Source organism: Arvicola amphibius, chromosome 1 (assembly GCF_903992535.2).
Source record: "Arvicola amphibius chromosome 1, mArvAmp1.2, whole genome shotgun sequence".
NCBI classification, from domain to species: Eukaryota; Metazoa; Chordata; class Mammalia; order Rodentia; family Cricetidae; genus Arvicola; species Arvicola amphibius.
Genome location: NC_052047.1, coordinates 70,541,409 through 70,555,505, shown reverse-complemented (window position 1 = coordinate 70,555,505; position 14,097 = coordinate 70,541,409). Strand labels below are relative to the sequence as shown.

At 48.2% G+C, this 14,097-nt stretch overlaps 1 protein-coding gene across 1 annotated transcript; it reads right to left on the bottom strand.

Annotated features, from left to right (window-relative positions):
- Positions 1-1,234: 1,234 nt before the first annotated feature.
- Positions 1,235-4,794, bottom strand: Ppia (peptidylprolyl isomerase A). Its single transcript, XM_038330452.2, has 5 exons — positions 4,668-4,794; positions 2,775-2,805; positions 2,571-2,659; positions 1,773-1,945; positions 1,235-1,568 (listed from the first exon to the last, which is right to left on the bottom strand). Exons 1-5 carry the CDS (start codon positions 4,734-4,736, stop codon positions 1,436-1,438), a joined length of 495 nt encoding a protein of 164 aa, XP_038186380.1. The 5' UTR covers positions 4,737-4,794; the 3' UTR covers positions 1,235-1,435.
- Between the last annotated feature and the right edge of the window lie 9,303 nt (positions 4,795-14,097).

Genomic DNA, 14,097 nt, shown 5'->3' with positions numbered 1-14,097 from the left:
CTGGTTCCCAACATCCACATCAGGTAGCTCCCAACTCCAGCTCCAAGGGACCCAATACCCTCTTCTGGCCTCCTGGGGCACCTGCACTCACAGGTGTATGTACTCAAAAACTCATGAGGAATCTGAACTATGAAAAATAAAATTTTGGATTGCTTTCTGTGCTGTGAGCACCATGACCAAAAGAAACTTGAAGAGCAAAGGGTCTACATCTTACATGGAGGCACACTGCTTACTGGTCTGTTCCCCTGGCTTGCATACCTGCCTAGAGATTGCCACAATGCACTGTGCTGAGCCCTCCATGAGTATGCCCAACTGATGTGCCACAGGCCAATCTGACGAAGGGGCAATTCCTCTATTGGAAGGACCTTCCCAGGTTTCTGTAGATTGGTGTCAAGCTGACAAAACTATGACATTTGATTCTAGTAATGTAATTCTGTTGTTAAAAGGGACATGTTTAACATACTCCAATTCCAATTAATTATAAATTACATCTAAACAAAACGTTAAAAACATCAAGAACAATGTAAATAATATGAAATATTGGGGCTCGTGGTCAGTGCATAAAAAGTGCTTGCCACAAAGCCTGAGGACCTGAGGTCAAGTGCTTAGAAACAGTGGAAGAACCGAACCCTGAAAGTTGTCCTAAAACCTACACAGAATGAATACAAGCTGGAAAGCATTTAGGATCTTGTAGGACTAGAGTTCAATTCTCAATACACACATCAGATGGCTCACAGCTCAACATCTGAAGCCTCCAGACCATAAATATACACAAACACACGCACGCACAATGTAACGAAGAATAACTTCTGAACTTGAGTGTTTTACTTATATGTGTGCATGTTTGTGCACCAGGTTCTCCTGAAGCCAGAAAAGGCTTCATTGTTCAGAGGTCAAACTTGGCCTTTTATTGTGTCACATGGATTTCAAGAGGTTACTCAGGCTTGTACTCCATTCTACTCTTGATCCTTCTGTCACCTCTGGGAGAAACAAATCTGGGTTTCAAAGATGGCTTAGTTGGTAAAGTTTAGGACGACAGACCCCAAACTTATACTCACAGCAGCCCCCACAAAACCATAAATTTACAAACCTACATGTTTAAATACACTAAGTGGGATCAGTGACAGTTAAGACCTCTTGAGTTAGGGAAGACAAGAGTACTGCTATCTTCAAAGTAACTTAACCAGCTGCTTAGAGACCTGTACCAACACCTCAATACAAACAATGACAACAGTTCTTACTTAGTTTTTATTCATAATCATAAACTTAACTCTGCAATCCAGCTAGACTTGAAGGGAAATGAGGAAAATATGGAACCCAAAGAACTTCAGTGAGAGCAGAGATTACAGGGTACTGCGAGCAGATGGGGCTGGGGTGCTCTCCTGAGCTACAGAAGGAATGGTCTGGTGGGTAAGAAGCCCGCAAGTCAAAAGAATTAGAGTTGTCCACAGTCGGAAATGGTGATCTTCTTGCTGGTCTTTCCATTCCTGGACCCAAAACGCTCCATGGCCTCCACAATGTTCATGCCTTCTTTCACCTTCCCAAAGACCACATGTTTGCCATCCAGCCTGTAGAAGAATGATCACCATCAGCAACTAGCAGAAGATGGCACACTGAGATAAAGACTGCTACAAGACAGATGCATGCACACATACAATCAGCACTCTTACAGGCTTGATTTCCACTAAGAGATGGAATAAAAGAAACACTGAACAAATGTCTCTCAGCAGGGTTGTGCTTTTCCAAATAGTTACATTCATTGTGTTTCTTACCACTCAGTCTTGGTGGTGCAGATAAAAAACTGGGAACCGTTTGTGTTTGGTCCAGCATTTGCCATGGACAAGATGCCAGGACCTGTATGCTTCAGGATGAAGTTCTCATCCTCAAATTTTTCTCCGTAGATGGATCTGCCGCCAGTGCCATTATGGCGTGTGAAGTCACCACCCTGTAACATCAGAGAGAAATTTGTCATTTCAGCAATGTAACTGAAAAGTCCGCAAGGTACAGCCTTAACACATTTCTAATTTTTGTCTCTGTATGCACATTAAGCCACAGGATCTCAACTGCTATTCTGCAAGGGCCATCCAACTTTTGCTTCAGACAATTACAAGTCTCCCATTGGCCTGGGGCCTAAAGTTTTTGGCTAGGCTGGTTGGCAGCAGAGCATTTGTCACCATACCCAGCTTTTACAGGAGCTCTGGGGACTCAGGTCCTCAGTAGCAGGCACTTCAGAGGGTTCACCCCAGAACAAGGTACATATAGATTCTAGAAGGTCGGTGTGGAGGACATGTGGAATCCCAGTACACAGGAAGAAGAAAAGGAAAGGAATTTAAGGGCCAGTGAGATGGTTCAGTGGATAAAATAATCAGACACCAAGACCTGAAACCATTCCCAAGACACACAAGATGGAGCACTGACCTGCATATGTGCACTATGTTATGCATACACATAAGAGGGGAAAAAAACAGGCTAACAAAACAGTATACTACTAGCTCAGGTAAAGTACAACTGAAGCATTCATTCCAGCTCAATCTGAAGTTAAAGGAACTAAAAATTCAGTCAATTCATACCTGGCACATGAATCCTGGAATAATCCTGTGAAAGGAAGAACCCTTATATCCAAATCCTTTCTCTCCAGTGCTCAGAGCACGAAAGTTTTCTGTTAGAAATAAAAAAATAGTTGTTAGAAACAAAAATACAGTATATACACATATGCTTTCTCTTTAAAATTGTTTTATCCACAAAACTTGTTAAATTTAGAAAATTAAGCCTACCTGCTGTCTTTGGAACTTTGTCTGCAAACAGCTGTAAGAAAAAAGGACAGCTAGTTAATACATAGGTGAATATTTTCATGACTAATCCCCTTAGATTAGGGATTCGTACATCATAAATTCATTTTCCCAGTAGAATATACTTCAGTAATAATCTTCAAATCCCTGTAGGAATCACTCCTAAGTTTTAAGGGTTGGGTTGTGAAACATGAGAACCAAAAACATGCCAGAAATCTGGAGCTGGTCATGACTTAGAAATAGCGACAGACTCTTAAATGTGACTCAAGAGTTTTTAATACATCACACCTACTTCAGGCTTCTCAAATATACATCACCTCCCCTAACTTCATGTCAGAATCAGGTAAATAAGCTGTGTTAGTCACTGGCAAGGAAAATGCCACCTTCACAGCACAGCTCTGAAGCATCAGGTCTTGGTACCTAGGTCCCTTACCTACTGGTATATGCTTTGAACCTTTCCTCAGTATTTACAAGCCCTTTCATAGTCAAAAACCACGAATTCTTTTTCAACTTTGCAAGATGATAGTAAATCAGTTATAGCATCTATATTCTTAGAGGGATAAACCTATGGCTTAATGAGGTTAAATATATGGGTTCTTTTAAACCGCTTAAACTCCCTCTCTCAGAGCTTGGCAAGCCCACTTTCTTTTATTGCAAGTACTTCTTCGAAGCCCTTCTTGGCGGGTCCGTCTCTATTCTCACCTACGGACCTCCAAGTCTTGTCTCACTTCCATCAAGCTCTGGCTAACCTGATACTGACCTGCTGCCCAGCACTAAGCTTGGGCCAAGTTTCCACAAGAGCTCTTGTCAATTATCAGCTCTGACTACAGAGAAACTCTGGCTGAAGACTATGTGCCGAGCGAGCACTGTGGTGGGAAGACAACGGGAAAATCTAGGTTCGGAGTTAGGAGCATCAAAGCCTAACCACTGATAGTTCTAGAGTTGTTTAATAAGGCAGACTAAGCAACATTCAATTTCACTATGACCTAAAGCATGGTACTGGGGTTAACGAGAATATTTAATTTTGTAAAAGAAACACGCCTAGGATACTAATTACTATCTGATCTTTAAGCAACCATTTAACACCTCCCAAACCAATTAGGTAACTAACCACTGGCAATCCGCTTCGGTCAAAAGCGAGACTGCAGCGTGGCCAGCCCTAACATGCCTGTTCCAGAGGGCAATCGGGAGGGGTTCCAGAGCGCCTCCCCCGCTGCGCCATCACTGCGACGGGAGGCGGTCCTTGGGCACCAGCAAAGGCCCGGCCTTTCCCGTTTCCGCTCGTGGGGTGGGGGACGTAGAGGGATGTTCTGGGCCTCTCTACACAAACGTTACTGCTTCAAACCAAATGGAGAAACGCTCCGGTCACACTCGAGCACACCCGAATTACCGGGGACTAACGAGCAGGGACCGGCTCATCGCGCCTTCGTCTTTGAGGCCCTCAGTGGGGTCCCTGCCCAGATCCCACTGAAAGGCAGCGGCTCGGGGGAGATGGCTGGGAAGATGCCCGCGGGTCGGCGGCGCCGCAGCCCAGCAGGGCGGGGCCCAACGGCTCCGAGACGGGAGAGGCGCGCCGAGCACGTGCGTCCGGCCGCGCAGGGCCCCACAGGGCGCAGCCACGTGCGCCTGCGGGCAGGCCGAGGCGGGCGGGCGGGCGGGGGAGGGGACGCCCCCTCCCCCCAACGGCCGCGCCCCGCCCGGCTTTGTCCGCCGCCCGCCCAGCCTCCCCGCGCCTCGCCGGCCTCCCAAAATGGCCCCTCGTCAGGAAATGGCGCCGCCGCCCGTGCTCGATCCCCAGGAGGGTGGGCCCGCGCCCGGGGGCGCCTCCCATTCCACCGTCCCCAGGACCCCACCCCGGAGAGCCAGCGCCCACCCGACCTCGAAGGAGACGCGGCCCAAGGGCTCGCCATCGGCCGCGATGTCGAAGAACACGGTGGGGTTGACCATGGCTGCAGCAAGCGGCGAGAGGGGACAGCGGCGTCTGCAAAGCGGCACGAGCCTGGCCGCCCCACTTCTTTTATACACGGCCTGGGTCCCGCCCACCGCCCGGTCGCGCGCCCGGACCTTGATCAATCGCAATTGCTTCCCAGACGGAGTGACGGCGCGGGCGGCCTATGGGCGCACGCGGGCGCGAGGTGGGGCGGGGAGTGTGGTGCGCTTGCGCCGTCGCGCGCGGAGGCAGGTTCCCGCCCGCGGGCTCCTACGGAGTGGCTGCGGCGCGGTCGGTGGTGGTGGGGGGGGTAGGATCTGAGGGCAGTTGGAGAGAATGTCCACGCTTTCTGGCTGCCCTTAGGAGCACGTCGGGGCCTCTGGCCCTCCCCTGTGAAGGCGCTCATCTTCCCATTGCACAGAGAGAGTAACTGAGGTAAACACGGACCTCAAGGTCGAGCGGCCCTTCAAGGTCGGGCGGGGTCCTGCGGCGCGGCCTGCGCTGCGGAAACGCGAACCGGCATCCCTGGGCGGAGATCCAGGACCCGCATAGGCATCCTGCACTGGCAACCGCTTCCTGCTAGGTTCCTTTGAGCGCTGAGCGCCTCCGTTTTCTTCAACTTTCGGAAGGGACACAAGCAGCCCCCTCATTTGAAAGATTATGAAATACTTTTTAAATGCCCTACTTTCCAAAAATATCCTGCCTGTTCTCCAGGAGGAAGCTATTTAAACAGGATCCTGGCCAGATCCTACCTGTAATTATTTTCTCCCCACTCCCCTCACAGCAAGGTCTGGGTCTTTCTCATTTCATCATGAGGCCTAAGATGTACACTCACTACAAGTGCTTTGAAGCAGGGTGGCACATGCCTGAAATCCCACCTCCAGGTAGAGTTCCTGACAGCCTGAGCTCTAAGTGTGAGACCCCGCCTCAAAAGCAAGAGAAGAACAAGACTACTGGGAAAGTCAGTTGTGCTCTCCCGCAGTCTGTGGGAGCTGGCCTCAAGCTGTAAAGCCTTAGATACGGAGCCTCAGGAATGTGGGTCTGGCCGTGCCTTATTTGGATGAATCAGACCAAGAGCACATTCGGTTAAACTACAGAATCTTGGTCTGCCAAGCTGGAAACTTCTGTGCCAGTGTAGCTTTTATTCATATACCATCCTGTAAACGTGCTGTTCTCAAAAATGTCCTTATGCAAACATAAGGACCTGCGTTTGGATCCCCAGAACCCATGCAAAAGCCAGGCCATGCATGGGAAGGGGTCTGTAAACCCGGACCTGGAGGGAGTAGAGACTGGCTTACCAACCAGTCTAGCCAAAACTGAACTCCGACTGTAGAGAGACCCTTCCCCAAAGGGCGGGTGGAGGGGCTGGGGGTGGGGGTGATTCTGCGGTAAGAGCACTTGCCGCCCGTATAGGCTCGTTGCCTCCGTTTTAATTAATTGGTTGCTTTTGTTATAGTTGTGTTTTAGGAGTTCTTTCTCTCTATTCTGGGCTTAATTTCTTAGCAGACACATTATCTGCTGATTGTGTGTTTCCTCTTTGAGGAAACTGTCCCAGGCTCCCGCCAGCAGTCAGCCCTGCTACAATGGATCATATCCTCAAGCTGTGGGCCAGGATAAATCCTGCCTTTCCTTATGTTGCTCTTTTAAAAATTATTTTATTTTAGGGGCTGGAGAGATGGCTCAGAGGTTAAGAGCACTGGCTGCTCTTCCAGAGGTCCTGAGTTCAATTCCCAGCAACCACATGGTGGCTCACAACCATCTGTACTGAGATCTGACACCCTCCTCTGGCATGCAGGCATATATCGAGGCAGAATGTTGTATACATAATAAATAAATAAAATCTTTTTTAAAAATTATTTTATTTTAAAATTTTTTATTTGATGGGCGTGGTAGCACACACCTTTAAGCACTAAGGAGGCAGAGGCTAGCTTGCTCTATCTGGTGAGTTCCAGGACAGCCATGACTGTGTAGAAAAACCCTGTCTTAATAAGCCTAAATGAAAACATAAATGCAAACAAACAAGTAAAACTTGAAGAGTACACAGGTGGGAGCTGGAGTGTGGCTCGGTTGGTAGAACACATGCTGTACAAAGCCCTGGGTCTCACTGCAGCTGCTCAAACACAGCTGCTATTCTGTGGAGGCAGGAGGATCAGGGGTTTATGGTGGTCCTTTCCTATAGCAGCTTAGACTATAAGACTGTCTTAAGAAAAAAAGGGGGGAGGGCCTGGAGAGATGGCTCAGAGGTTAAGAGCACTGACTGCTCTCCTAAAGGTCCTGAGTTCAATTCCCAGCAACCACATGGTGGCTCACAACCATCTGTAATGAGATTTGGTGCCCTCTACTGGCCTATAGGATATATGTAGGCAGAATACTTTTTTTTTTTTTTTTTTTTTTTTTTGGTTTTTTGAGACAGGGTTTCCCTGTAGTTTCTAGAGCCTGTCCTGGATCTAGCTCTTGTAGACCAGGCTGGCCTCGAACTCAGAGATCCGCCTGCCTCTGCCTCCCGAGTGCTGGGATTAAAGGCGTGCGCCACCACCGCCCGGCTGGCAGAATACTTTATACATAATAAATCTTTAAAAAAAAAAAAGTGCACAGGTTATTCATGGAGCCATATCTCACATTCAACTGCATGGTAACCCACTTTCAGCCCTAGTGTGTGGGCTGGGTCCTACCGCCAAATGTAAGGCCAATATTTCCCAAGAGGCTTGGCTCTCCAGGCCCTGGGGTAATTTTAACAAAGTGCCTACAGTACTGTTTTAACTCACACTTAAGGAACTGCAGCCAATAGGGGCAGAGGGGAAACAGGCAAGGAAGTCCTCCTCTCTGCAGCAACTCTGTCCCGTGCTGACCTGGAGCAAAATGAATGTGGAGTCCTCATTCATAGACCTTCAAGTTTTCAAGATGGTCCCTTCTGACCATGTCCAAATGTGATGGTACAGGGCACACTCCCATAACTCTGGCCTTGCCATTACCCTTGAGGATAGATAGTCCGTGGGGGGCCAGGCATGATGGGAGGGTAGATCAAAGAACTGAGAAGCCTCCATTTCCCAGATGCTCAGACCTGCTAGCATTGACTGGTGGAGAAGCAGTCTCAAGAGAAACCCAACATCACAGCACACACATATGCTCACACACAAACACGTGTGTACATGCAATGTGTTTGCAGAGGCTAGAAGAGAGTGTCATTCCCCTGAAGTTGGAATTACAGGCAGTTGGGAGCCACCTGATGTAGATGCTGGGAACTCAGGTCCTCTAGAAAAGCAGGAAGCATTCTTTTTTGTTTTCTGTTTTTTGAGGCAGTGTTTCTCTGTAGCTTTGGAGCCTGTCCTGGAACTCCCTCTGTAAACCAGGCTGGCCTTGAATTCACAGAGATCCATCTGCCTCTGTCTCCCAGGTGCTGGGATTAAAGGCATTGTTACCACCAAGATATGGAGATATCTCTAAATTTTGAAAACTATTATTCTGTCTTGGAAAAGCTTAGAAGCTGGGGTGTAGCAAAATGGTTCATTACTTGCTTAGTGTTGAAAGGGGAGGGCTTGAACCACACCCAACCAGACACATCTGCCAGGTAGAGTTCTGTTGGGAACTGGCCAACAGGTCACATAAGCTATGAGAGGGCATTTGGGGCTTTCCAAGGGCACAGGCATTAGGGCCTGTGTGGTGTGTTATGGGAGCAAAGGTACCTGGGAGAACTGCCCGGGGACTCCCCCAGAGGCTACACTGGCTACTCCAGATCAGTCATTACCATGGGGTGGGGAACAGGACAAGACAGAATGATGACATCCTTAAATAACTGAAGGCTAGACTTCACGGTCACGGCCGAGTCCAGATGTCCCTCCACACAGACTAGGAAGACTTGACCCCGGTTCTAACAGTCTGCCAGATGAAGCAGCACACAGTTCTCAAAACAGAGCTACTCTTTTTTTTTCAGGACAGAGTTTCTCTGTAGCTTTGTTGCCTGTCCTGGAACTAGTTCTTGTAGATCAGGCCTCGAACTCACAGAGATCCCCCTGCCTCTGCCTCCTGAGTGCTGGGATTAAAGGTAAGGTGTGTATCACAACAGCCTGGCGACAGAGTTTGTACTCTTTAGTTTGTAGTCTCTACTCTGGGAGGTAGAGGAGAACAGGATCTTACTATATATACCTTTGGCTAGATTAGATCTTACAATGTAGCCCAGGGTGGCCTTCAAATCATAACCCCCTTTGAGCCTCCTGGGAGCTGGGATGTTTCAAGGATCTTGGCCAGTACAGCATCCTATCTTGTTCTCAGGAGTTCATGCAATACATAAATTCTTGCTGGGGCCAGTATCACTCCCAACCTCAGGACTGGGTAGCTCTGGAATAGAAAACGATAGTATTTTCTTCAAGAAATATGGGCCTTCCCTACGTCTTTTGCTTAAATACTGAAAAGGAGACGCTCTGTCTTCTGGGGTGACTGGGATGTGGGAGTCTCTTCCCAGTGCATTCTCTGAGCTTCCTCTCTGGCTAGGTTGGAATGGCTTCTGCCCCAGGCAGCATTGCTCCTGAAGTCTCAGCTCAGATTCTTGCCTGCAAGCAGCTTCTTTTTCTCAGCCACTTTTTCTACCAAGACAAGCTATAGAGTTCCCCTTGTTCAAACACCTTGAAAATTTTCGGGATGGTGACAGCAAAGCACTAACCTGGGTATGGCTCTTCCAAGGGCTGGTGGCCTCTGGCTCTGCAATCTACCTGTGTTGCCTGCAATGCTACGTAGGCCCCAAGGGGGCAGCATTCTGGTACAGCACCTCCCTCCTGTTCTTGGGACCCTGCCCTCCAAGAACAGCCCCGGTGTAGCTGCCCATCTGTATGAGGTCTGCACTCTTGGTCCTGCCCATCTCCCGACACTACTCAGCTGAAATACTGGGGTAGACCTGGAACCTTCCTTCGTCTAGAGAGCCGCTGTGCTGACTATGGCTATGAGTTATGTTATGTGTACAGGGTTGACAGGAAGCAAATTTTTTACCAATTATTCTGGGATGGCCAGAACTAGAATACACATATCCTTTTTTCTTTTCTTCTGAGACAGGGTTTCTCTGGCAGTCCTGGAAGACCAGGACTGTAGACCAGGCTGGTGTGCCTCCCAAGTGCTGGAATTAAAGGTATGCACCACAACACCCGGCCACACGTCCTTTTCCAAAGGGAGGTTTCTGTACTAGCCACAGTTTGGGACTGCAATCAGTAGAACCAACTCCAGCTGGATCAATGGATTTATGGGAAGGCTTGATTATAGTTCATGATTTGTTGGAAGAATAAGAGACTCAGGTTTAGAAAACAAGGACTAGAGGCCTAACATTTAGAGCACAACCAGAATTCGCCGTCATAATATACCTATTGAGGATGCAACCTTTAGCCTTGGCTACACCTTCAGGGTCCAAGCCCAGCCCGTGTGCTCGCTGGTGCTCATTAGCACAGGAACACTGAACCCCAGTCCTCACTCACTGGATTTTCCAGTTCCCTTTCTGTTGCTGTGACAGAACACTGTGACCAAAAGCAACTTAGGAGGGGAAAGGGTTAATTTCATCTTACATTACCAGGTCCATCACTGAGGACCTGGAAACATGCAGGGGATACTGTTCACAGGTCTGAGCTCAGATAGCTTTTTCATACAGCCTAGGACAGCCTGCCCAGGGATGACAGCCCACAGTTGGCTGGGCCCTCCTACATCAGCAGTTAAGACAACAGACTGGCAAACGCTTCCTCCTCTGAGCCTGCAAATATTCACTCCACGTGAGCACCCTGGGCCACCACCAGGTCACACCAAGGCAGGAGGACAGACCAGAAAGCTGGCAGGGGCCAGGGCTGAGGTAGTCTCCAAGTGTAATTGCAAGGCAGCAAACTTTCAGGTTCATTTCTTTGACAAATGTTACCAGCGCCATGGCAATCAGCCTGATGGTAACCCCCAAAGAGTTCACAGTTTAGCTGGAAAAGTTAAGGAGCAGGATGAGGTACTGGGGATGGAACCCAGAGCTTTGCATTTGTTGAGTGGTCTGACAGTGAGCTGCACCCTTTGTCCCTGAGAGTGTTTAATCACACTCTGATAGACAGGGGGACTCTGGAGGGGAACACCCAGGGGACAGTCTACACAGAAACATGCCTGAATTGTGGAAAAGATGTAGTAATTTTTATTTATTTATTTATTTATTTATTTATTTATTTATTTATTATGTATACAATATTCTTTCTGCATGTATGCCTGCAGGCCAGAAGAAGGCACCAGATCCTATTACAGATGGTTGTGAGCCACCATGTGGTTGCTGGGAATTGAACTCAAGACCTTTGGAAGAGCAGGCAATGCTCTTAACCACTGAGCCATCTCTCCAGCCCCCAAGATGTAGTAATTTTTAAAGAGATTATTCTAGATTAAAAGAGACTAAAAGATTATACCTGACAACCAGATGCAAAGCGAGTCTTGGTGGGATTCTGGGCTGAGACGGGACATTTCAGTGGCTCGGTCAGTTATGCTGTAGAACCATCGGTAACTTTCGCAGGCACAAGGGCTCTCGGGTTAGATGAGAGCAATCTCTTTTTTAAAAAAATATGTATTGTAGCCGGGCGGTGGTGGCGCACGCCTTTAATCCCAGCACTCGGGAGGCAGAGGCAGGCGGATCTCTGTGAGTTCGAGACCAGTCTGGTCTACAAGAGCTAGCTCCAGGACAGGCTCTAAAGCTGCAGAGAAACCCTGTCTCGAAAAACCAAAAAAAAAAAAAATATGTATTGTTGTGTGTGACGTTTGTGTATGATGTGTGTGTGGGGGAGTGAAGGCTACATGTGGAGCACAAGTGTAGGGGTCAGAGGTTCTATCCTTTTGCTGTGCAGCAAGGCCTTTTGTTCGCTGAGCCTTCTGGCTGGCCCATAGCAAATCATCCTTGTTTCTCTAGGATACATTCTGAAGTGTCTAAAGATATCTGCAGCTTACAGGAAAAGTCCAAAAATACAGATACACCGAGAGTGAACTGAACCACAAAGTCACATGGCAAAGCAGTGATGGTTGCCGAATCTCAAGGTCATGTACATGCCTGTACTATTTTATGTTTGTAGTTTTGTGAAAGTGATGTCTTTATAAAATAAAAAATTGGGGTTCAGGGGCTGGAGAGATGGCTCAGTGGTTAAGAGCATTGCCTGCTCTTCCAAAGGTCCTGAGTTCAATTCCCAGCAACCACATGGTGGCTCACAACCATCTGTAATGGGGTCTGGTGCCCTCTTCTGGCGTGCAGACATAAACACAGACAGAATGTTGTATACATAATAAATTAATTAATTAAAAACATTGGGGTTCAGGCATGGTGGTGCGGCCTTTAATCTCAACACCTAGGAGGCAGAAGCAGACAGATCTTGAGTTCAAGGTCAGCCTGGTCTGTCTATGTAGCAAGTTTCAGGTCAGCCAGGGCTACACAGTGAGACCTTGTTTTTTTTTTTGTTGTTGTTGTTTTTAACTTATTTATTACATATACAGTGTTCAGCCTGCATGTGTCCTTGCAGTCCAGAAGAGGGCACCAGATCTCATTACAGGTGGTTATGAGCCATGATGTGGTTGCTGGGAACTGAACTCAGAACCTCTGGAAGAGCATTCAGTGCTCTTAACTGCTGAACCACGTTTCCAGCCTCCCCCCCCCCCCTTTTTAAGACCTTGTTTTAAAACAAACAACAAAAAAACAAACAAAAAAACAGTGGCAGTGGTGGCTAAAGCCTTTAATCCCAGCACTTGGGAGGCAGAGGCAGCAGATCTCTGTGAGTTCGAGGCCAGCCAGGTCTACATAGCAGAGTGAGTTCCAGGACAACCTGGTCTACACAGAGAAATCCTGTCTCCAAAAACAGAAGAAAAAAAAAGAGGGAAAATAATTACATTTAATTGTTTACCTGAGCTCAGGATTAGGAAGTCCAAACTGCAGTAGGAGATCCCATTTGTTCTAGATTAGTCGCCCCCAGGACCTGTGTCAAATGAAGCCAATCTAGGCTAAGAATCTGAGAAATGCAGGGATGGGGTGTGGAGAGGTTTGCACGTGCAGGGAGCAAGAATTAGGACTGAGGGCCCCGGGAGGCCACAGACACTTCCTCTTTGGCTGTCCTTCTCAATTTGGAGAGGGCTGGCCACCTCGGGCTAGTTTGCAGGAGCAGCCATTAAGCCCTGTATGTGATAAGTGGGCCAGGGAGCTGCAGGCATAACTGCACAGATGCAGCTGGCAGGCATAACTGCACAGATGCAGCTGGCTGGGACAAAGCTTGCAGGGAGCCCAGCCCCCCACCCCAACACACACACCAATCCCTCAGCTGTGCCTGAGGCCCTGGGGGCTCTTTGAATGCTATTTTGAGTTCTTCCCTTCTTAAGATGGTTCAGATTGGTCCCTGTAACGTTCCAGCTAATGCACACCTTCAGCAGGGGCAGGGGGATGCCCAGCCAGTGAAGAGCTAGGGTATGGAAGTGAGGGGAGGGTGCTCATTAATTCTCTTGGGCCACAGCTGAGACATCTTGCAAGAGAATGAAAATAACAATTTAAACTTTAGCTTTTGGTGTTGTTTTGTCTTTGAGACCCTGCCTCATGTATCCCAGGATAATCGAGTTCTTCATTCTCCTGCTTCCTCTCCTAAATGCTAGGATTCCAGGCCTGCACCACTACACACAGCCAAGCGGTGGTGGTGCACCCTTTAACTCCAGCATTCGGGAGGCAGAGGCAGAGGCAGGCAGATTTCTGTGAGTTCAAGGCCAACCTGGTTTACAAAGAGAGGTCCAGGACAGCCAGAGCAACACAGAGAAACCCTGTCTTAAAAAAGCTCCATCCCACACCCGAAAAAGGTCAAGAGAATGTGGAGAGATGGTTCAGAGGTTAAGGGTGTTGTGCCCAGATTACGACCCCCAGAGAAAGATCACCAGAGAGGCCCAGACTGTAATAAACAAGGTTTAATCAGCATAATACAAACATCATCTCCGTTACAAGGTAGAGAGGAGCTGTATCTCCTCTGTGGGGTAAGCTTTTAAAGGCATAACTACAAAGAGAATCTTTGAAGCTGCTTTGTCACAGGTACAAGGACTTTTGCTCCCTCCCATTCTGCTAAGTCAGCTTTTTCCTTGTTCTTAGAGCAAGACCACTGTTCCTGAGTTAGGCCATCTTTATCAGCCTGTACCAGGTGGCTGGCTGGGCTGAGCTAAGTGACCTTGTGCTCAGAATCTCCCGGGTGGGAGAGGGGAAGGCCACTCTCTTCCTGGGAAAACATTCTGATAGGAAGTTTCTTCTCGCCCATTTGAGAATAAGGGGTGAGGGTTCCACAAAGGGCACTGACTGATCTTTCTAGAGGACCTGGGTTCAGTTCCCAGCACCCACATGGTGGCCCATAACCATCTATAACTTGAGTTTTAGGGGAATCC